This window comes from Quercus suber, unplaced genomic scaffold (assembly GCF_002906115.3).
Source record: "Quercus suber isolate HL8 unplaced genomic scaffold, Cork oak 2.0 scaffold_2, whole genome shotgun sequence".
NCBI classification, from domain to species: domain Eukaryota; kingdom Viridiplantae; phylum Streptophyta; class Magnoliopsida; order Fagales; family Fagaceae; genus Quercus; species Quercus suber.
The window spans coordinates 2,002,304-2,027,717 of NW_027069469.1; the positions used below are offsets into that span (position 1 = coordinate 2,002,304).

Below are 25,414 nucleotides of genomic sequence, written 5' to 3' on the forward strand. Positions count from 1 at the left end.
GCTTGATTGTCCTAACTATCAGTACTATCTTCACCAATATTTATTGGTTGAATTTTTGGCTCTTCTTCTAAGTCACTCCTCTCATCCTCACTACTCTCACTACTCTCCTCAACTTGGTCATCAACAACTGGTGCTTTGCCAGCCCTCCTAGCACAAACCTGCTCAGCATCTACCTCATGTGGCTCACCATGGTCAACATTAGTAAATTCAGCATTATCATGACCTCCAAATTGTGAAAAATCAAGTTTGTACTCTTCATTACCATACTCAACATACTCAGCATCTACACCTACACCTTCTAGTTCACTACCAGGTACTTCAAGTGGTTTATGCACTGGATTCTCCACAAACACATGAATCTCCCCATATCCCTTTACCAAATCAGTCATGAACATAGCAGCATCATCATCAACCACCTGATGGAAATTTGCATGCTCTGGGTTCACACCAGGCATTTTATACCATAACTTATCTACTTCAGTGTAGCCAAACTCCCTACAAATACTCTCCATTTCTACTTTTGACCACTTATCTAGGTCACAATTATCCACTATATCAATTGTCCCTTCCACATACACTTGAGGGTCCCACATGAAATGCCCACCATGGTGGACATGCAAAGTAAAAAGCTCATCCATCTTGCATGCAAGTTACGGGCAAAAAACAGAATGAAAAAAGATATCCACTTTTTGAAATTAATAATACTTTGTTAGGCTAATAAAGAAATAAAAAAGCATACAATACCGACAACACATTCACATGGACCCAGCCACTTCTTGAAAAGCAAGACACGATACAGACAATCAATGCAAATACCAACACAAAGATATCAAGGTCAATATAGTGGTCCCTAATAAACAATAGTGACACACAATACAGATAAACAACCACAAATGCCAACAAAAATACAGTTAGTATTGTGGTCCCTGATAAACAAAAGTAAAACAAAAAGTAAAACAAACAGAGCTGCAAATACCAAAAGCAACATACAACAGCCAAACAATGCAAATCCCAAAAATATTCCACTATCACAGTCAGTATTATGTCCACTACAAAAGCTATAAAGGGAGAGAGGAAGAGAGAGAGTGAGACACAACGAGAGAGATAAATCAGAGAGATTGAAATTCCAGAGCGATAACAAAACACAACATTTCAAAATACCCAAATTCTCAAAACCCAACAGCTGAGACTTAGATGGCATTCATAACAGAGAGAGAGAGAGAGAGAGAGAGACATAACGAAAGAGAGAGAGAGAGAGTTGGAGAGAAATAATACCTTCGCAACTCAGCACAAACACTCTGAAGCTCTGTGATTATGCTTGCCGATTTGTGATTTTTTGAGCTTGCCGATTTGTGGGTTTTTTGTGCAAATCTATGGTCTTGTGATGAGCAACGGGTAAGGTAAGAGATTAAGGATTGCACAATCTATGGGTCTTGCCGTCATGTGTGTTCAGGTGTGAATAGCGTCATTTTGGGTTTTATTTGGGTTAGGGAGGGTTACGTTATGATCAAAAAAAAAAAAAAAAGGGAGGGTCACATGAGGGACACGTGACTACTAAGGGCGGGGAATAACTAACAGTAACCATCCAGGTTACTGTAGATATTATTTTATCATTTTTTATCAATGTCGTTTGCCACGTCAGCAAAATCCGTTTATGATGTAACGGCAGGGACTAAAATGGAACCCGTTTTTCAAGATAGGGACTAAAAGCGGTAAAAATAAAACTTATGGACTAAAACCGAAATAGCCTTAAAATGTAGGGACTAAAATGTGCTTTTCGCCAATTTTATTTTAAGGGCTAAAAAATTTATTAAAAATTATATATATATATATAAAAAAGCAAGACACGATACAGACAATCAATGCAAATACCAACACAAAGATATCAAGGTCAATATAGTGGTCCCTAATAAACAATAGTGACACACAATACAGACAAACAACCACAAATGCCAACAAAAATACAGTCAGTATTGTGGTCCCTGATAAACAAAAGTAAAACAAAAAGTAAACAAACAGAGCTGCAAATACCAAAAGCAACACACAACAGCCAAACAATGCAAATCCCAAAAATATTCCACTATCACAGTCAGTATTATGTCCACTACAAAAGCTATAAAGGGAGAGACGAAGAGAGAGAGTGAGACACAACGAGAGAGATAAATCAGAGAGATTGAAATTCCAAAGCAATAACAAAACACAACATTTCAAAATACCCAAATTCTCAAAACCCAACAGCTGAGATTCAGATGGCATTCATAACACAAAGAGAGAGACACATAACGAGAGAGAGAGAGAGAGAGAGAGAGAGTTGGAGAGAAATAATACCTTCGCAGCTCAGCACAAACACTCTGAAGCTCTGTGATTATGCTTGCCGATTTGAGATTTTTTGAGCTTGCCGATTTGTGGGTTTTTTGTGAAAATCTATGGTTTGTGATGAGCAACGGGTAAGGTAAGATATTAGGGATTGCACAAATCTATGGGTCTTGCCGTCATGTGTGTTCAGGTGTGAATAGCGTCATTTTGGGTTTTATTTGGGTTAGGGAGGGTTACGTTCTAATCAAAAAAAAAAAAACAAAAAAAAAGGATGGTCACGTGAGGGACACGTGACTACTAAGGCGGGGAGTAACTAACAGTGATCACCAATATTTACTGTAGCTATTATTTTATCATTTTGTATCAATTCCGTTTGTTACGTCAGCAAAATCCGTTTACGATGTAACGGGAGGGACAAAAATGGAACCGTTTTTCAGGATAGGGACTAAAAGTGGTAAAAATAAAACTTAGGGACTAAAACGGAAATCACCTTAAAATGTAGGGACTAAAATGTGCTTTTCGCCTAAAGCAAAAAGCTCCTAGGCTTGATTTTTAACCATTCCCCTAAGTCAAATCTATTCACAAACCAATAAGAAAGTGATTAGCAACATTAAACTAAAAGGATTAGAGCCAGAAGAGGTCCCAATTAAATAAAATTGACTTGAGGGTGTTTTGTGAAAAACTCCCTTTTGATTCTCTATTTTCTAGTGAATCTTAGGTTTTTCCCATGAGATTTCTATGTGTTTTGAAAATGTACCATGTAAGGCTTTTTATAATTGAGAAAATGGGGTTTAGAACAACTCTCAGACGATGTAAGATTCATTCCAAACATCAGCCATTATTATAGAAAACTTACATTTTCCATACTTCTAAAACCCTAAAGGGTTGCGTACGCAGGAATGTGCCTGTGTACGCATGCTTTAGCCCGTGTATGCAAGCCGCCACCCACGTATATAGGCCGAGGGCCACTTTGGTCATTTTATTTTCAAAAATAGATTTTTGCTCAGTTAAAAGGTTATATTTTCCATTTTAACATTCCTCAAGTCAATTTGATATCTGATTGGGCTCTAATCTGTCCTTGGGCCTTAGAGTTCAAGCATCATTGGGGAATGAAGGTCCGAGTCATAAGGGGTACAAAATGCGGTGTCTACAAGGTGGTGGTAAGTAAATTTTGAATAAAGTTGAATGGGTGAGTCATCAACCCATTTTCCCTTAGCAAGACACATGCCCCACCACCCTTCTCCCTTATTTCTTTCTACTGCACCAAATTCCACTCTTTTTGTTTCTCTGCTCTTCTCTCATTGTTCTTGTACAACGATACTCCTCCCTCACATCAACAGCCCCTTCTCTCTTTCCCTTTTCTCCCTCACCAAAACTATATAGATATCTCTCTCTAAAGAAAAAATCAAACACTTACACGCTAAAGTTTCAGCTTCAATTTGTGGGTAAGTAAATAAAATTATTTCCTTGTTTTGGGTAGTTTTCAAGGTGTAATTGTTTGCTTCTTCTTTTTTTTCCTTTCTATATTCTCTAATTTTGTTTTAGAAGTTGGAATTTGTGGTTTTGTGTTAGTAATTTGAAAGATTGAAGACATTACAGTTAATTTATCTTCTTACTTATTTTATGTATAGCTATATTCTACTTATCTTCTTACACATATTATGGTTTTGTGTATAGCTATATTCTACTTGTAATTTATCTTCTTACACATTTTAAGCGGGAGAGGGGAGATTCAAACCCTATATGTCTATATTGGAAACATGACACAATATTAATGAGGAGGTACAAGGATCATGGTGTTCATTATATAATTTATGAATTGTCAATTAATTTAAATATTTGGTATATACTACTTGTTATTTATCGGATTGTGACCTATTTAAATGAATCAAAATAACTTTAAGATTCATTATAAAAATGATATACTTTAAAAATATAATTTTAAATAGAGAAATGTAAATTTTAATTGATATCATAATAAAAACATATGTGTGCGCATAAGTTTTGTTTTTAGTTATTATTACTTATGTTTTGTTTTTAAAGAAAAATTACACATACATGTCGTTTTTTTAAGGGAAAGGAGGATGTTTGGCCCCTAGCGGGAAATTTGTGGCACGTCACCGCATATGCATATTTTATTATGACATAAGTTCTATTCAGAATTCATAGGACTCAATATTCAACTTTTTAAATTTTTTATCCTTTCTTTTTTTTTAATGTAGCTATAACAGTATTTGAAAATTTGTGATCTATGATCCATAATGATTGATTTTTTAAACCAAGCCTTGGCACTACTTGATTGCTTTTTTGTGTAGGCATAATTCAAATTTAGGTCTCATATTTAACAATAAAAGACTTTATCAATGAATATAACCAAAACATATTGTTATATTTATTTTTTATTTTGATATTACACTACCTCATATTGTGAAATATCCAATAGACTAAAACCATAAGAAAAGTTTTCAAACAACATAAACACATTTTCTTGATTTCAAAATAGTATTTACGTAATCAAAAGACTCATAACTAGGTTTTGGTAAATTACTAGGTTACCCAACTCACATCCAACTATATCTTATTTGTTTGTTCACTTTTTCTCACGTTCTAGTTATCTTTTAGCAATTTAACTATACAAAATCAGGAAGAAAACAAAGTTATCAATTCTTTTCTAATGACCATCTCAAAAAAAAAAAAAATTGAAACAAAATATTGTGGTATCGTCTAAATTTAAATGTTATTTTCGGATCACCATTAATTTTTTCTATGACAGGATGATCCTAAAATTGTAGTATAAATTAGAATGAAAATATAAATTCCAAAAAATAAACTTATCATGAGTTGAACTATGCATACGCAAGTACACACAAAACATATTTAGAAAGCATGTATATATTTTAAGCTACAATGTCTTTTTGCATAACACGTTCTAAAAGAAATCAAATCACTTAAATATATGCAACTTGAACTAATGAAAAGACTAGACATGCAACGACTTTAATGCAAACTAGAATTTTATTAATGAAAAGAAAATTATGAAATAACACTCTAGGAAACATTGTTCTCAATTAAACTTCAAAAATAAAAATAAAAATAAAAACCACATTTTCCTATAATCACCAGCCATTTGCATTATTAATATTGCAGTAGCCAATGATGAGCCGACCGGAATTCATAGACATGATGAAATTCTCCTAGGTTTTGGTGTAGCTTAAGAAGCACTGCGTGCACATTTACTCTTGAGGAATGGAGGGAACAATGGATGGACTGGGAACATCTTAGGCAACACTTGTGATTAATAATAGCAATGGATCTGTAGCAAGCAGGACTGACCACACTAAATTTGCCCCTGATAAGAGTTCCATAAATCTCATTAATACATCAATTACTGCTTGAAAGTGATGACCAGCATTTTGCAACGTTTTTTTCCCAATTCCCTTCTAATAGTCCTAGGAAAGGTAATTTCACTGGCAAATAGAGCTTGCTCACAATGATCTGATCTGCTCCCAGAGGTGAAGGTGCAGGTCCCCAACTCCAAAGCCAGTTAAACAAACATTTTTAAGTATTAAATGAAAAGCTAGGTTAAAAGGGAACAATTTAGGCAAGCAATGGTCATTGACCAAAGTGATAGCTTTACAACAAGTAGTGCCAAAGAAGCTAATTCTTCCATTAAAGAGTGAATTCATAACATTTGTAAGGCACCCTCGTACATCTGAAAGAGATTACCAACATTCCTATATGTCTTGATTCCCCAGTAAAATCTCTAGTAAAGCGGCCTTACTCTCGGTGAGTCCAGAGACCTATCTATTTCCTTTAGATGGTTGACCACAAGAGTTACTGAGCAATGGAGCAAAGATGGGATTAAAGGGGAAAAAATTAGACAAGTAATTAACCTCAATCTCCGAGATGGCTTTGCAACAAGAGGAACCTATATTGCTTAATTGGCCATATGACAAGTGAACCAAAAACTTGAGTAAGACACCCTAGTATGTCTACAAGAGATGACAAACACTGCCCATTTGCCTCAGAAAGTCCCCCAACTCCAAGGTTAGGGAACAATCTAGTTATTTGTGGCAACAATCCAAATAATTCTGACAATCCAAGTATTTGTGACAATCTAGATATTTAAGGCAATCTAGGTGTTTGTGGCAATTGAGCTAGCCTTGTAGGAACCAACATTGCCAAACATGCATATATCAATATAGGAGTGATTTTTTGTGATTTATTTTCCATGGTAGTTAGCAAAGTGGATAAACCTATAGTGTGTATGACTATAGGTTTATCAGTGGTATTAGGGGATGCTTGAGGCAAATGGAAGCGAGAGGATGGGAATCTATAGTAGTGGGTAGCATTAGGAAGTCGAGCGGGGAGCTTGTAGTCCTTTTGTACGAACTTCAATTCTTTCATAGTGAATTCAGGTTAGCCTTGAGGATCGGTGGGTCAAATCCTCCCCAGGTTTTTTACCGTGTGGTTTCCTGGGTGATCATATCTTGTGTTCTTTATTTTCCGCTGCACTATATCTTGATATGATTGTTTGGATTGTTTTAACCTAGAATTGTTTAATTTGACTAAGTAACAACTTGGCTAATTAATCTAGGCTACGCAATCTGTGTGTTTTAAGGGGTCTAAAACCGTTCAGTGACCAATCTTACCTGTCTTGGTGGTCTTGGCATATTCCAAGCAAAGGCTAGAAACTCTGCCATTCTGGCTAAATTGTGTTAGAGAATTGGTTTGAGCCCCGATGCTGTCTGGTCCCAAATGCTTAGTAGAAAATACTTGACTCCTGCCAGATTGAGTGAAAGGGGTAGGAAGTACCCTGCTTCTCACACTTGGAGGGCTTGTACAGAAGGGGGTGTGATCTTTAACAAAGGGCTGAAATGGTCTATTTCCAATGGTGAAATGGTGAATGCTTGCAAAAGATTTAAACCCTTTGAACCTAAATACTCCTAAGCTGTGGGTCTGGAATATAAAAACCACACCTTAAATTAAATTTTCTCTATGGCAATGTTACCATGGTAGCATCCCTACAAAGGAAGTCCTGGGTTCATGGGGTTTTAATCTTGATAATACTTGTGAGCTTTGTGGTAGAGATATTGAAACCATTATTCATGTACTGCATGATTGTTTTGTTGCGAGGAACGTTTGGAGGAAGTTGGGAATTAATGATGCAAACTAAGAGTTTTTTGATACCCCCCTTGCTGAGTGATTGAAAAAGAATTGTGGATCATCTGATACCTTCGTTCAGCCTTGGATTCCCTGGAAGTTTATCTTTCCCCAAGCTGTTTGGCAGATTTGGCTTCACTGAAACAACTCTATCTTCATAACAGGAAAGATTAATGATTCTATTCATGTGCAATACATCAAGAAAGGGGTTGAGTTCTATGCTATTGTCTAAATACCATCAAGCCCCCCAGAACCCAGATTCAAGTAAAATGGACCAAGCCCAATCCTGGTTGGGTGAAACTTAATGCCGATAGGGCTATTTTTGGGGAACCCAAAAAGGCTGGTGGGGGTGGGGTACTGCCATGTAGTAATGGAAATTGGATTGCTGGCTTTGCTAGAAAGCTTGGCGCAGTGTCCAGCGCCATGGCGGAGCTCTAGGCCCTTAAGGATGGCCTAGCCTTGGCCAAGCAATTAAATCTCCTTAACGTTAACATTGAATTGGATGCTGAACTTATTGTGCGCTTACTTTCTAACCCCGCCACTGTTAATCTTATACTTGAACCTCTCCTCAATGACTACAGAACCCTGATTAGAGTGATGCCTAACTGCTCTATGACCCACATCTACCGGGAAGCTAATAGATGTGCGGATAGGATGGCAAAGATGGGAGCAGATCTAGCTACTGACTTCCAAATTTTGTATGAACTACCGCCAGTGGTGGATATAGACTTGTTGTTTATTGTTATATATCCCTTCTTTCACCAAAAAAAAAAAGAAAAAAGAAAAAAGAAAAAAGAGAGAACAAAGCCCTTTAAAAAGGGCTAGAAAATTTGACAATAACACTAGACAACAAAGGAATATTTGTCAATAATGTTAGACAACAATAAAAGACAAAGACCTACAATAAAAGTCACGCAAGTTAATAATATTTAATAATCTTGAAGTATTTAATAATTTCTCTCTCATGGAGTAATCTAATAAGTATGTATTAATTTAATATCTGCTTATCAAATGTCATTAATCTGCCTCATTGCTAAGTGAGATTCCTTCATCAGACACTATAGAAATTTGGATTAGGATTCGGACCGGGTGCAGTTCACCTCATTTGTCTCACAAATTTTTTTTACTTTTTACTTTTTTAATTTTTAATTTTTTACTTCTCATATAGCTTTTCTTAACTTTTTTTAATTAATGGTTAAGATTGAAAGTTACTTTTTTGTAATTATCAATCTCAGCCATTAAAAATAATTGCATCAGGTGCAATACTTTCAATATAGTGTGATTATTTTAGGCGAAACTATAATGTTGGTTCCTAAAGTTTACCTACTGAGTGATTTTAGTTCTTGAAGTTTCAAGTGAGCACCGTTGGTCCCTGAAGTTTTAAAAATGTGCGTTAGTAGTCCTTCCATTAACTTTTGTTAGTTTCTTTGTCTATATGTTTAATAAAATAATGACATGGAAAATTTTTAACGATGTGACAATTTTTTATTATTAAAAAAATCACACATCAGCTTGAGTCTCCCAAATCAAACCCAGTTCTATTTGGATTTTCCATTTGTAAGGTTGAAATTTATCAACCATCTTGTTGGCTTTATTCCGTGCCAATTTGCTTGTAATTTAAGCACTTAGTAACCCTGTATTTAGGTGGGATCATTGTAAGGGTAGTGTGTGAAAAGATGTGAAGAAAAGCTCAAGTATGTGCAAGAAGGCAGAGTTTCGCGGTTAGGACTCGCGGCTTACTCGCGACTGGCAAGCTACCAAATGCTGGCATGTGAGATGCACACAGGGGAGCTGAAGGGTCACGCTAGTTGTCGTACTACAAGACAAAAGTCCCAGGCTGGCCAGGCCGTTACGTCGTGACTTGAACTTGCGACTTGGACAAGCCGCGAGGTCAAGCCGCCAACCAGCCCTGTTTGGCAAAAACTGTCTCTTCGTATTCCAAACACACACCACTATATATAGACCCTTATACCCACTAAATTGAGAGAGCTTCCAGAGATAATTTTGTGAGAGAAACCCTAGAGAAAAACAAGATTATCTCATCTCCAATCTCTACCTTAGAGACTCTACAAATTCCTCTACTCTCTTCCTCTCCATTGTTACATTCTTGAGAGGCCTTTAGCCAAATTCTTATCTCACCACACCCACGTCTGTGAGAAGGTTTATTTGGTGCTGTAGGGAAGCAGTTTTGAAGGAACCAATATACATTGGTTGATGCTATGGTATAGTAGCAAAATCTGGGAAGCTAAAGAAGAAATAGGTTCGGCGCAACCTCGTTGGAGCAAGAAGCTTGGAGGGCTTAGGTGCTTGGGTAGATTAGGCTTGGAGGGTCTTCTGCTGTTCATGTATCCCAACTATATTCTTTAATGGATTATTTACCGCTTGAAGAGTGGCGGAGAGGTTTTACGCCAAGAACTTCGGTTTCCTCTTCGATAATACATCATGTGTTGTCCGTGTATTTGCATCTTCCTTTCCTTTATCTTTGCCTCATATTTACTGCTATGGATGTGTTTATATTTGGCTTAGATTCGTTATCAATTCTGTGATTGGCTTATGTTCATGTTCCACACATTAATTGTTTGATTATAAGCTTGAATTAATATTTTATAATTTGGGTTCTAAACGTTCAAGGGTGTTTTATACACATATTGAACTTTCACTATTGATTTTCTTACTAACCAAACAAACTACTAATTGTTGAAATCTGGCTTGCCGAATTCACCGTTGCTTGCCTTCTTACTAGCTATTAGATTCACTACCGCCTGGAAAATTGTAGTACATGTCAAAAATCAAATACAAATTGAAAAAATTCTCAAGGTTTGGAGATATAACATAATAGCCATAATAATTGGATGAAAGAAAAATCGCAACTCATATATTTTTCCAATGTACATGGGTAACTTCGAGATCGATTAGTCTGACACCCACATTTGGAAGGCATCTCCCTACCCTATATAATATATTTTCTGGTGGACGATCAAAGGGGTATCTCCATCTTTTTCTTTCATCACATATTATCCTATTCTTGTTATTTTTTCTTTTTAATTCAAATTGGGGTTTAGATTTTAAATCCTTTGGTTTTAGAGAGAGTGGGGGTAGTACTACAGCTTGGAGAAGCCAGGCGGTCATTATAAGATGCAAATTGCTAAGAAAATCAATGTAAGATCTGAAAACATTTAGTAGTAGTTTTGTTTGGTTACTAAGAAAATCAATGTATGATCTGAAATAGAAGTGGGTTTCCTTGGGAGACCCAAGTTGATGTGTATTTTGATGTGTAATTCTTTAATATAAAAAAATGACACATTATTAAAAAATTGTCACATCATTATTCCATTAGGCACATAGATAAAGAAACTAACAGAAGTTAATAAAATGACCACTAACGCACAATGTTGTAACTTCAGAGGCCAATAATGCTCACTTAAAACTTTAGGAACTAAAAGTACTTCGTAGGTAAACTTTAGAGACCAACAATTTAGTTTCACTGCATATTTTTATATATAAGATTTGAAACTTTGAGTCAATGATGTCCCTTCTTTGGCTTTTAGTTATTTTGAAGCACTGTCCATAGTACGACAATCTCATTTTGAGAAGATTTGCAAATTGCAACCACAAAAATAGATATCCAAATCCCATGGCATGAATCAACTCCTATGTAAGATTTGAAACTTTGAGTCAATGATGTCCCTTCTTTGGCTTTTAGTTATTTTGGAGCATTGTCCATAGTACGGCAATCTCATCTTGAGAAGATTTGCAAATTGCAACCACAAAAATAGATACTCAAATTCCATCGCATGAATCAATTCCTACAAGCACATGGGGGGAATTTCAAGTGGAACAAAGGGTGATCATTGGATGTGAATCAACATCCATTATTGCTTTCTCGTTTAAAAGTTCAAATAGCGTTGAAAACACTATGAATGTCGAGACCTCCAAACAACAAAATACCAATTCAAGCTTTATATCAAACAATGTACGTGCGGAAAATGATAACAAGCTTATATCAGAATCGATGAAAAATCTAAACCAATTAAAATCACATCCACAACAAAAATTAAATGGTAAAGATTAAGGGAAGAGAGATGCGAAAACAAGGACAACACAACGATGTGTTATTGAAGAGGAAACTGAAGCCCTCAACGTAAAACCTCTCCGCCGCCCTCCAAGCGGTCAATAATCCACTAAAAAATGAAGTTGGGATACATGAACAGCAATAGACCCTCCAAGCCTAATCTACCTAGTGTACGTAAGCCCTCCAAGCTTCTTGCTCCAACGAGGTTCTGCCGAACCTTTGTCTTTTCTAGCTTACCGGACTCCACTATAGCCCGTAGCATCAACCAATATGAATTGGTTCCTTCCAAATTGCTTCCCTTAGCACCAAAAGACCTTCTCACAGACATGGATATGGTGAGAAAATGATTTGGTCAAGAACCTCTCAAGGATGTATCAATGGAAAGGGTGAGAGTAGAGGAATTTGAAGAGTCTCTATGTGAAGATTGTGGATGAATCAATCTTGTTTTTCTCTAGGGTTTCTCTCTCAAAATTCTCTCTAGAAGCCCTTTACATTTCGCAGGTATGAGGGGGTATTTATACTAGGGTGAGATAGGAATGTGAAGAGTCAGGTTTTCAAAACAGAGCTGGTTGGCGGCTTGGCTGAGTCGTGAGTTCAAGCCACGAAATAACAGAACGGCCAGACTGGAATTTTTGTCCAGTAGTGCTCCAGCTGGCGTGACTGTTCATCTTCCCGCACGCTTCGCTCATGTGCTACATTTGGCGGCTTGCCAGTCGCGAGTCACTCGCGAGTTCCAACTGTGAATCCCTGCATCTTATACAAACTTGAGCATTTCTTCATACTTTCTGACACACATTACCCTTACATGAATCCCACCTAAATACAGGGTTTCTAAGTGCTGAAATACAAGCAAATTGGCACGGAATAAAGCCAACAAGATGGTTGATTAAATTTAACCTTACAATCTCCCCCTTTGGCTATTCCGTGACAAAATCCTACAACAAACTCTAAACTTAACGTGTGAGTTGGGAACAATTGGAAAACTCACTCACACCTAACTCTAGAATCTATGAAGCTTTTGAACCATAAGATCAAATATCTCCTGAAACACAACAACACAATAAGTTCATTATATGCAGAAAACTTGTAATGCATATGAAACAAGTACAATGCGATTAAGCAAAATGGAAATAAGACATAGACCATGGCTTGACCAAACAGGAACAATCACTTATACAAAGTGATCACAATGCTCATTCACAAAAGGAATGAACATCCGGACATGCAAGCTAATAAGCTTATTTGCAAAGTATTATTTGTATGTCCAACACTCAACTAATGCATAAAACATATATGCATCTAGGAACAAAATCCTACAAGGGCACAAGAGTGGTGTACTGTAAAAATGCATGACATTTACCATCAAGTACAAAAGCTATATAGCATGGGTACAAAAACTTAAAAATCTTAAAAGCTTACAAAAACAACAGGTACAAACTATAAAGTACTTCCTTTATCATATCACTCCCCCTATCATGAATCATAGGAGTTGTGATGAACTTGGAACATATATACCTGTAATCTGAAACACTTGCACAAAACATATTAGACTTTCAAGGTAAAACAAGTAATAAACGGACAAGTATAATGTAATAAGTAAAATTGCAATCAAGAACATGATGTGAAACATGTGAGCAACTTGATCATAAACCAAAATAGTCAAAGAGAAATGACTACAATGATCACATAGAAAGCAAATGATCATCCGAACATGCATTCAAAGAAGCACAATAGCATAAGGATGTATGCATGTCCAACACATAAGCATGATGCGATGAAAGCAACAAAGCAACGAGAAAACAAGCAAAAAGTAACATAAGGTTTTCTCCAAAAAAATGTCTTCTCTCCTTTAGTATATGCATCTCCCCTATGGCTTTCTCCCCCTACGAATGTGCACAAGGATCATATAGAAATGACGATACTCTCTCCCTTTTTGTCACGAATAGACAAATGAATCAAGAGGAATGAGGGAAAGAAAAGAAGATATGAACAAGGATAAAAGATGATGCATGATGGATGCAAGATGAATGAGAAAATGAAACTCAATCCTAAGACATGACATGCTAGGATGAAGAAACAATGCATGACAAGGGTAGCAAAGGTGTGTACAAGAGGTGGCTATGTGCAATACATGACCAATACATGAAAAATGCACATGTGGGGCAAGGTGTGTTAAATACACAACCAATGATCCAAACATGTTCCTAATGAGGAAATATGAGAAACCCCAAGATTTGATACTCATCGGCGAGAAAATGCCTAAGAGGAATTTTATCAAACACCTAGCATGCACACTATGAAGAACAATGTGAAACAATGCAAGAACATCATGAAACCCATCCTTAATACATGTTCTTTTTGCCACAAGGGGCCAACATCCAAAGCAAATCAACAAAAGAAATCAATCCCATACAAAAATTTAACAAAAATTAAGTTTCCCCAACCTTTATGATGAAAATTCCAATCAAGTTTAAAAAACGAATGAGAGAGGTTTAAAAAAAGTTTCCCACGAAAAGCCCATTAAAAAGTTGTTTCTAGGCATTTCGCGACTGTGCGAGTCGCTAGTGAGTCGCCAAAACCTTCTGTGTAAACTTGCTATTGGAGCTTGCGGCTTGCAAGTCGCCAAAACAAGTAGCCAAAACTCGCAGCTTGGACTCGCAGCTAGCAAGTCGCCAAAATGAGTTGGCAAAAATTCTGACACTTGATTTTCAACCCAGAACATGTTTAAACTATGAACAAAGTAAGCACTAAACATGAACACAAAGAGTGATAAAAATCACTTCCAAAAACATATAAACTGATCAAAAATACTTTTAGATTGATCCATATAAAGTTGAGCACACACACATCACATTTAAACAAGTACAATCGAACAAATAAATAAGGCATTCATTGAACATTAGGCATGTGTGTTGTGTGTGTGTATCAAGTGTGGAATAGTCCTTAGTCTAGAATGAAACTTTAATGATCAATTCAATTAAGTCATACACAACTAGTACTAAGTCAAGTGGTCTATCTCAATTATAGAAATGAATATATATGACCTCCCACAAGAAAATGATTACATATTTTTGAAACTTTTCATTTAGCTTCTTTACAAATCATAACATTTGATCAATTTGAATCAATAAATCTCATTTTGAGATCGATGCCTGAAATTTTTTATATTTTAATTTGATGAACAAGCCTTTGGCTTTTGGGCATCATACATTTTCATAAAAGTTGCTTTCCTTTTTTCCTAGTCAAATACTAGTATGTGCGACGGCTTTTGCAGCTCATTATCTCTTTTCATTTTGAGATTTATATTTGTTGAGCTCTTTAAGCAAAAAAATATAAAAGTGTGAGAAGATATATAGGTACAAGTCTATACATGTATCAAAACAAACATGACTATTGACTAATCATTCATGACAAGCTTGAAGATCGATTTACAACAATCACACAAAGATGTCAAGATTTTTCCCACAAAGATATAAGTGCATAAAGAACAAGCTAAGCTCGTAAATGCACAAAGCTAATTGTACGGAGGTACTAGGCAAAAACTCACATGTGATATGTGCTCAAACATATACGATCAAATTTTTTGAATTTTTCACTTTTTATGTGATTTTGGATTTTTTACTCATACAAAACTGAAACATAAAAGTAAGATAAAAAACAAAACAATGCATACAAATAAATGCAAGATGCACAAATGCATGAAGATACGGCATCTAAAGCATGAAGGGTCCTACGAAGATCGAAAGAATTAGATCAAGGACCAAAAGAGCAAAAGCTCAACCATAAGAACCCTTCTTCATCCAAATGGAACGATTGTTTGGAATGAGTGTCTCAAGAGAAGTGAGACGAGGGTTGGAAGAATGAGAACCGGAGATGCATATAGTCAAGGAGTTAAGAGTATTAAACATTTCCTTTAACAACATGTATTTTCACTCAAAACCAGTTTACTCTTTTTAGCACAACTTCCAAGAAGCTCAAGTTTCTTTTTTCTTTTAATTCTTTTAAGAGCATGAAACTTAGATCAATGAGGTCTTAGATGATCAAAAGTACCACAATGGTGACAAACAATGTGTTTAGGTCCACTAGGCTTTTTGGGAATGGATCTAGCAACATGGTTTTGTTCTCTCTTCAACTTATGATATTGAGGCCTTATATGACCAATCACACCACACTGGTGACAAGTTGGAACAAATTTAGATCCATCCAAAGCCTTAGGTTGAGACCGAAATGGAGGCTTTGACTTAACAGCCTGCTTCTTCACCTTTTGATTTCTTTTATGTGGAGGAATGTACACCGATTTTTCCTTTGAGGTAGAACACACAATAAGCACAAAATTGGGTACCACAACATGATTGTAACAAATATTTTCATCCTTTTTAACAATAGGTTCAGCAATCAAACACTTGGCATGCATCTTAAGAGATTCATTTTCACATTTTAGCTCATCAATAAGTTTGTTAGACAAAACAAGTTTAGCATCCAAGTCCATATTCAAACATTCAAACTCTTTCAGCTTTTCAACAGAATTTCAGCAAGTTTCTTATATTTTTCAACCAATTTGTTGGATTCATTGAGCTTAGCAATCAAATCATCATTTTCACAAAAGAACTTGTTCAAATCCTTATTAAACTTCTTAGCGTTTTTCTTCAAGAGTTTGATGTTAGGAATATCAACAACATCCAAAGATTTATGTAACATAGCATCACAATTATGAGGATTATCACCCATGGAGGCATTTTCACAAACATGTGACATGCTACATTTATTATCAACCAAATCATACAAAGAAGCATACAAAGCACAATCCGTGGCAAATAAACACAAGGGGTCAAGGATCACACTTAGGTATTTAAACCACAATAAGTATATCTGCTCTAATACCAATTGAAAGTTCAAATAACGTTGAAAACACTATGAACGTCTAGACCCCCAAACAACAAAATACCAATTCAAGCTTTATATCAAATAATGTATGTGCGGAAAATGATAACAAGCTTATATCAGAATTGATAAACAATATAAATCAATTAAAATCACATCCACAACAAAAATTAAATGGTAAAGATTAAGGGAAGAGAGATGCAAACACAAGGACAACACAACGATGTGTTATCGAAGAGGAAACCGAAGCCCTCGGTGTAAAACCTCTCCACCGCCCTTCAAGCAGTCAATAATCCACTAGAAAATGAAGTTGGGATACATGAACAGTAATAGACTCTCCAAGCCAAATCTACCTAGTGTACCTAAGCGCTCCAAGCTTCTTGCTCCAACAAGGTTACGCTGAGCCTTTGTCTTTTCTAATTTACCGGATTCCGTTATAGCCCATAGCATCAACCAATATGAATTGGTTCCTTCCAAACTACTTCCTTTGGCACTAAAAGAATTTCTCACAGACGTGGATATGGTGAGAAAAAGATTTGGTCAAGAACCTCTCAAGGATGTATCAATGGAGAGGGTGAGAGTAGAGGAATTTGAAGAGTCTCTATGTGAAGATTGTGGATGAATCAATCTTGTTTTTCTTTAGGGTTTCTCTTTCAAAATTCTCTCTAGAAACCCTCTACATTTTGTGGGTATGAGGGATATTTATACTAGGGTGAGATAGGAATGCGAAGAGTCAGGTTTTTCAAAACAGAGCTGGTTGGCAGCTTGGCCTCGCGGCTTGGTTGAGTTGCGAGTTCAAGCCATGAGATAACAGAACGACTAGACTGGACTTTTTGTCTTGTAGTGCTTTAGTTGGCGCGACTGTTCATCTTCTCGCACGCTTCACTCGTGTGCTACATTTGGCGGCTTACCAGTCGCGAGTCACCCGCGAGTTCCAGCCGCGAATCCCTGCATCTTGCACAAACTTAAGCATTTCTTCACACTCTCTCACACACTACCCTTACATAAATCCCACCTAAATACAGGGTTTCTAAGTGCCGAAATACAAGCAAATTAGCACGAAATAAAGCCAACAAGATAGTTGATTAAATTCAACTTTACATCGTTATTCTTCCACAACACGAAACCCAATGATCAATGACAATTGGGGTAGTTGAAAGTTGAAGCCCATCCAATTTTGCTTGACCTAAGGATGATCTCTCCTTTTTTATTTTTTTCAAATTAATCACAACCGATAGTGGTGAAGTCAGAAGTTTTTTTTTTTGGAAGAGAAATGCTAATGAGTGCCCTTAGAGCACTGGTTAATAATCCATTTAAAAAAAGTTTTTATGGGAAATGAAAAAAAAAAATTAATATTTTGATAGCTTTTTTCATTTCCCATAAAAGTTGTATTAAAATTTTTCTAAAATGGATTATTAATGAGTGCCCTAAGGGAACTCGTTAGCATGACTCTTTTTGGAATGCGGAGATTTGGCAGTAATTCATTAGGCAAGAGACTCTAGTCAAACTCTTATACTCATGTACAAATACAAAAGTTATTTTTGATGAAAATCATTCATAGAATAAAATTCCCTTCTTTCTACAAAATTTCATTGTGAAATCCTTAAAATGTTCATTTTTAATATAAATTACTAAATTAATTATCTATCAAAGTGAGTAAAAAATTTCAATTGAACTAATGAAATGTTCAAAGCTGTGCATGATCCAAAATTTTAGCAGATACAAGAACACATTATAATAAAAAAAATGAATTTAAGAAAAATAAAATACCTTCTCTATAACTACTAGTTAGACAAATCTTTTTTTAAGAGTAACATTAAATTAATTAAAAATTTATGCAATATATTAAAAATTTATATATTGCATAGAGAAATTTTCAAAAATTTTAAAGGGCCATGTATGTAATTCCGCCCATTAGTCAGATATTTGAAGGCGGTGCGGATTGGCGAGAGGTCAAGACATAAGAGACATGGACAGGTAAGTGTGGGAGAGGACAAGACATGAGTGTGTGGGCTAGCTGAATAATTAAAAAAAGACAATTTAAGCATGGTTCTTTAGGTGGCTGATTGGTGAGCGTGACAAGGGCCGGTAAGTGTGTGAGAGGACAAGATATGAGTGTGTGTGGGGGATGAATTAGGTGAGCGTGTGACTTATGGTTATGATTGTTCTGAAAAAAAAAAAAAGACAATTTAAGTATAGTCCTTTAGGTGACTGATTGGAAAGAGAGAGACAAGGGCTGGTGTGTGTGACAGGACAAGATATGTGTGTGTATGTGTGGGATGAACGAGGTGAGTGTAACCACCAAGTGTGGCCTAGTAGCCTGTTCACCACTGGCTAAGGCTCTGAAATTCGACTGGGTTTGCTTCTCAGTTTGAGTCTTAGCAGCTGCAATACCTTGTGGCCAACAGCAGGCTCTCACCATGAGCGGGAATTAGTCGAGGTGTTCTTAAGCTAGTCCGGACACCACATGGGAATCCAAAAAAAAAAAAAGAATGAGGTGAGTGTGTGACTTATGGAGGATAATAAGTGTTTAAAAAACAAAACTTGTATAGTTCTTTAAGTACTACTGTAAATTTTTTAATTGAGTTTACATGATAGTAGTGATTTACTATAAACAAAAACAACATGTGCACCTATTCATGGAAAATTCTTAGATACTCCCTATTCATATTATCTTGTTTGTACACACTCTTTGCATAGTCAAAAACCCTTTGCAAACTAAATTCTTTTACATATTTATAGAGATCATTTGTATATGTGTGAGACACACAGGGCCGGCTTAACAACTTAGGGGGCCTTAGGCGAAAAATTTAAGCGGGTTTTTTTTTTTTTTATTAATTAAATAATATTTATTGATTTTTTTTTTATTTTTTATTTAAAATCTATTTCATAATTACTGATTAAGTTTTTCTATTTAAGTTCTTCTAACATTTCTTTTTCAATTGATAATATGGCTAATCCACTTAATCTTTCTTGTGACATAGCAAACCTTAAATAAGATTTTATTAATTTTAGTTTTGCAAAACTTCTTTCTGTGGATGCAACTATAACAGGTATTGTTAGTAATATTCTATAAGCAATATATGCATTTGGAAAAGAATCTAGCCTTTTTAAATAATAAAGTACATTAATTGGAGTGTTTTAATCTATTTGCATAATTAAGTACAATAAATTCGTATAACTATAATACAGATTCAGATTCTCTAGATTTCACCACCGTACACCCTTGGTGCAATGGTCACTCCACAAGTATAAATGCTTATGGGGTGTGGGGGTGTAAGAGCCGGGTTTTAAATCTCCAAGAGAGAGCATCACACACATATACACTTAGATTATGTTAAAATAGAAATTCTATTTTGTATCCAAAAAATAAAAATAAATAAATAAATAAATAAAATATGTCCAATCGATCGACACTCAAGTAGGATAGTCGACTACAATACTAGCCCCAATCCGAACTATGATTGGGTTTCAATCCCAACTATTCACTCCACTTCTTTGCACCTATCGGTTCTTTTGACCGATAATGATATTATTAGATCTCTCCAATGGTTTAAAGTCAATGCTCTAATTTACCCATATCTTGTGCCTCACCCACCTTCAGTCGCATTTGGTTGAGCCACCAAAAGCAGTGCAACCCTTTGGTTGAGCCTCTTTTTTTGTTTATTTTTTGGTAAGTGAGTCCCTTTTTTCATTTTCTTTTTTCGGTTGGTGAAATTCAAATAAAAATGCAACATGATGGACCTAAAGACTTGAACTATTAAACTATTAAGGTTCCACAACATTGGACCAAGTTCTTTTTTAATCATATGTGCAAATTATCTTTTAGGTATAAGCAAAACATATGAATGTTTCTAAAAAAAGCAAAGCATCTTAATGATAGATATTAAAAACAAAAAAGAAGAAAACAGAAAATGATTGTGTTTTTTCGCCGTTGATGGGGTAGGGCTTAGCGTGATGCTTATGAATGGATTAATTACATTCATTTTGAATTCTAATCATAAATTACAAGTCAATTATTGGGATCCTTGTATAGTATTTAGCAATTGAGTCCATCTTTATCAAGCAAGTTGCAACAATTATATACATCATCCCTGTTATATTATGCAAGTCACAGTTATATGAGAAACGCGCACACACAAAAAAAGGATGTATATATGTGATGCATGAGATAACTTTTTCTCCTAAGAGAAAACTCCCATAGTTAAGTTGTCATCTAGCTTCTCATCAAATCATTAATTAGTTTATTAAAACAGGTGAACATAAAACATTAATTCTTCTTCAATTTTGAACACTTCAATTGCAAAGATAGTTATGGCAACTCTACCCACGGCAAAAGTTGCTCCACAATGAGTAGTCACTCACGTGGATTGAGTTACATCAGAAGATAGATATGCTTAAAAAAAACGTAGTCTATAAGGAATTAAAAGACATAGAAATCAAGGCCTAGTCTAGATGAGGAACTTAGAGATTCAAACTAAACCTTTGTTACTTTGTATTCGTATTCTGTGCGCAAAGCATGAGCAGAGCCAAGAATTCATTACAAGCATTTTCATTTAGAGCTCCTCTTACATCATCTTCAGTAAAGCCCATCTCTACAAGTATTTGCACCTTTCGCTCATAAATATGGTCACCATCACCCTGCTCAATATCACACTGCCCATTATCACACCCCTCAATATCACACTGCCCATTATCACCCTGCCACAACTGACGAAGCTTCTTTCCAAGTCTAGCTAAAAGTCCTGGCTCCTGAGAGCAATTGCATCAATCATTGTAAAATACAAAAAGTGAAGAAATTTACATAATATAGTATAAAAAATACCAACATCAATCTTTCTAAAACCTTCTAAAAATAGAAAGATATTATAGTAACTATGTATATACATAGTTAATGTTCATTTGCGTATCATTATTTAATTAATTTCTCTCTCTTCCTCTCAGTCTTTCTATCCCAGTTTGGTCATGCGTCTTCTCTCTCCGCTGTCTATGGCTTCTTCTCTTTCTCACTTGTCTATAATTTTATACAAAGTTTATCTAACTGCTCATCCTAGAATCCAAACCACAAAGAGAGAATCGCAATCATAACCTCTTCTTTTTGGTTTTTATATCAACATCAGAGTCCTACAACACACACCCAAGCACAACTCCCTTCGGGTCTAGCTCTTCTTCAATCTCTTTCTGTTTCTTTCTTTCTATCTTTCAATCTATGGTTGATGATATTAATATTAGGCTTTGCTTAGGCTTTTATCATGTCTTTGGATATTTCTTTTTTTTCACAATCAAAAACCCATAACAGAGCAATCTATTTTCCTCTTCGGCGCTGACTGACAAGATCTAGCGGAGGCAAGCGATTGGTTTTGCTCGGTGGTTTGCTGATTGTAATTTTGCAGACCAATTTTGCCAATTTATTGATTTTGGTGGATGTTTTGCTTAGTGGTGTCTTGGCTTGAATTTTCTGTGATTTGGATATGGGGGTTTTGGTTGAGGAAGAGAGGCTGTGGTTGTGTCTGTTAAGGTTGCTGTTAAGTGTGATTTGGACTAAATTGTGTTTGTTTGATGAGAAAACAAAGGAAAACCAATGAATAAAAAAAAAAGACAGAATAATAATAATAAAAAAATGAAGAATTGATATTATATTGAAAAAGAGTGAATAGTAAATAATTTGATGCGGGTGTTTTTACAAAATGATTTTATAAAATAGAAAAAGTAAGTTTTAGTGAAAAATAGATGAAAAATTCCAGATAAACAGAAAATTTTAGACAAATTGATACTAAATTGCTAATGGTCTGATGAAAACAAATTAACAAAATGCATTGACTCGAATAAAAAGAAAATTACAAAGGTAAGTACAAACATGAGTAACACTTAAAATTCCATATCGAAGACAACACCCTTTCGCTTGTGAAAATGGTGACGGATATGCATGTAACTGTTCTATTTCTCTCGTTTCTCTCTTTTTCACTCATGTCCTACACTCTAGGCTCTACGTTGTATTTGACTTTTGTAACTTTTTATTTGTATTGTTATAGTACACGTTTAGATTACTGAGTGGGTCTCTCAGTCCATCAGTCTGACTCCGTACTCTGTGGGTCTCTTCTTTTTTATTTATTTGTTTTTTGGGTCCTAATTGTGTTAAAAAACTATTTTAGAAAATATTTGAAATGATAAAATAAAAAATATTGACAGTTTTTTTTTTTATATTTTTTATTTTATAAATGGTGTTACAAGTTTTTTATTATGATTTATTAATAATTGTCTTAAAAAAGAGAATAAAAATAGCCAAAAACTTAGGAACAATAGATTACTTTTTTAACTTGTTTATGTTTTTAATTTAAAAATATTTAACTAAAAGATAAGAGTAATTTAGAGAATTTAAGAATTTATGTGAAATTATTTTAATATGCAAAATGATGAAATGCAAAAAGGAAATTATATTATTAGTAGTATAAATGACTACTAGTTTGGGTGGATGCGTAGCTGCCCCTTTGAATGAAGAAATAAAGATAGAACTTCTATTTGAAGAAAAATAAAATCATGTATTTAAATTTAAAATAACTATTTTAATATATAAGTATTTATTTGCCATGATAGTTTCTTAGAACCTATTTACTAAAGGCAATTATCTACTCACTAAAAATTCCTAAGAGTGATAATGAATATCATTTTCTTCTAATAATAAGTAATTGAATTTTGCTCAGACATTGTTATAATATTTAAATTTTCACAATAAATGATATCATATAATACAAGCAAAGGTTATTATCAAATACTTGCAATTATTCACAATAAAGATTTTGGGGGTCAAGTTCCTCCCAGGAAATTTTGGGTCAAGTTTCAGGTAGTTGAGAAACCAACACGACCCAACAAAAACTCAGCCCTAGTTTTGGTTTGTTTTGTGATTGGATATCATTGTTGTAGTAAGTTGTGGTGGATATGGCGGTGGTGGTGGGTGGATTTGCAGAAATATTATCTTGTTTAAACAAGAAGAGTGGAGTGAGATGGAGAAAGAAGAAAGTGAAGGGAATTGGAGAAGAGACACAAACAAGGAAGACCAAGAGAAAGAGATAAATTAATAAAATATTGGATGCAGAGTTACCGTATATACCATTACTAGAGCAATGGTGTAAATTTGCACAAATTTAACTTAACTATAGTATAATATGGGAGAATTTTGGGTTAAATGTGCAAAAATTGCCATTTTTTTAAAAAAAATTTTACATTCAACCGATGTCAACGCAAGAAATAAAACGCTGTTACAGATAGTTCTAACTACTAAGATTGGTTTTTTGGGTTATTAATTTATACCTGAACTACATAGGCAGGTGGGACTCTCGGCCGCCGACAAGTGATGGAAACTTGCTCGTTCGGGTCACAACAGCTAATAATGCAACCCATCTATCACTGACGGTATTGGCACATCCGGGATTTTGAGTAAAAAAAAGAGTGAATCCCCGACAACGCAGCTGAGCTTTTTGTTGAGACAGGGACCGAAAAGTTTCTGAAATGATGAGACAAGGGAAAGGCAGACGCCCGGCGGGCTATGGAAATTTTTTGTGGAACGACGCTATTTGGCGTCTAGTGGTATTACCCTTTACACGTGTCTTATTTTTATTGGGTGGTATGTATGCTGACGTTGAGTCAATGTCCCAAAAAAGAGTTCAAATCTTTTTCTTATTGACGAAGTATAGAATAGAACAGAAAAAGTAGGACAAAAGATTTAGACTTTGAAACAAATAGTCACATTAGAGTTAACAAAATACAAGAACATAGCATTTAACTTAGAGCATCCACTTTTTTTTTTTCTTTTTTTGAGCATCAGCTTAGAGCACCCACTATTTTTAAAAGATTGCCTATTTTATGAAAAGAATATATATATATATATATTAACATAATTATATTTACAAAATATCTATATCAGATTATCTATTATACACTCTATTTTTTTAAATAATAATAATAATAATAATTATATATATATATATATCTCTCTCTCTCTCTCTCTCTCTCAAAAACACATTTCTTCTCACTTTCTACTCTTTGCCTCTCTCATCCCAAACCCTACGCACACACACGCATGCGCGCACACACATACACACATAACTAGGTCATATCATCAGCTCTAGTGAAATGGACTACTCCGACAACATCGATATGGCTCCGACGATAGCAGCGACGTCATACAATGGCATCTCTGGTGGGCTTTGCATTGGGTTTTCTTATAGGTTTGATTTTGAGTTTATTTTTGTTTGGGATGGGTTTTTCAATGGGATTTGTGTTGATTTTGAGTTGTTTTTGGTTTGATTTTGTGTTTGGAAAATCAACTATTGAAATGGGTTATGGTGGTGCTAGTTGGGCGTTGCTGGGTTGCTATGCTAGTGGTGGGTTGGCGGAGGTTGATGTTGGCTCTTTTTTTTTTTTCTTTTCTTTTCTTCTTCATAATGAATGTTAAATCTTCTCTTCTTCTTCACGGTGAAGAGAGTTTAGGGAGATCAGACAAGAGAGCAGATGTGAGAGAAAATAATAATAAACAAATAGGATACAAAGCTATAGTAATTGTGTATATATACACAGTTACTGTAGAAATTTTGCATATGAACAATGTTATAGACCCATTGATAGGTAATTTTTGAACAAAAATGTGTAAAATTCATAACTTTTTGTATTTTGCAATCACTGGCGCGATTGCTCTTATACATGAATTAAATGATGAATTTTTTTTATTAAAAAAAATTATATATTTAATTATATATTTTCAAATGTAGTAACGCATACTTATGAGATTACAAACTAATTATTAGGGTGACTAATTTGCCCAAGAAAAAAAGAAGAAGTAATACTTACCCAAAAAAAATTATATACATAATTATATTTAAATTAGCATTTTTTTTACCCTAAATAATATTAACCACACTAACTTGAAAATCTCAAGAATTTGGGTTCAATAAAAATAAGAGTAATGCTAGGGACACAATAAAATGT

At 35.0% G+C, this 25,414-nt stretch overlaps 1 protein-coding gene across 1 annotated transcript; it reads right to left on the minus strand.

Annotated features, from left to right (window-relative positions):
- Positions 1-20,706: 20,706 nt before the first annotated feature.
- Positions 20,707-23,969, minus strand: LOC112004703 (uncharacterized). The gene is made up of 2 exons (XM_024036934.2): positions 23,741-23,969; positions 20,707-21,184 (listed from the first exon to the last, which is right to left on the minus strand). The coding sequence occupies exons 1-2, from the start codon at positions 23,828-23,830 to the stop codon at positions 20,921-20,923; spliced, it is 354 nt and encodes a 117-aa protein (XP_023892702.1). The 5' UTR covers positions 23,831-23,969; the 3' UTR covers positions 20,707-20,920.
- Positions 23,970-25,414: the final 1,445 nt, after the last annotated feature.

What these genes read in the sequence shown, in the direction of transcription:
- LOC112004703 (XM_024036934.2), bottom strand. Translation starts at nt 23,830, where the DNA reads ATGGGTTGCATTATTAGCTGTTGTGACCCGAACGAGCAAGTTTCCATC. An exon ending in CACCTGCCTATGTAGTTCAG is followed by an intron (nt 21,185 to 23,740) that starts GTATAAATTAAT and finishes AATTGCTCTCAG; the next exon opens with GAGCCAGGACTTTTAGCTAG.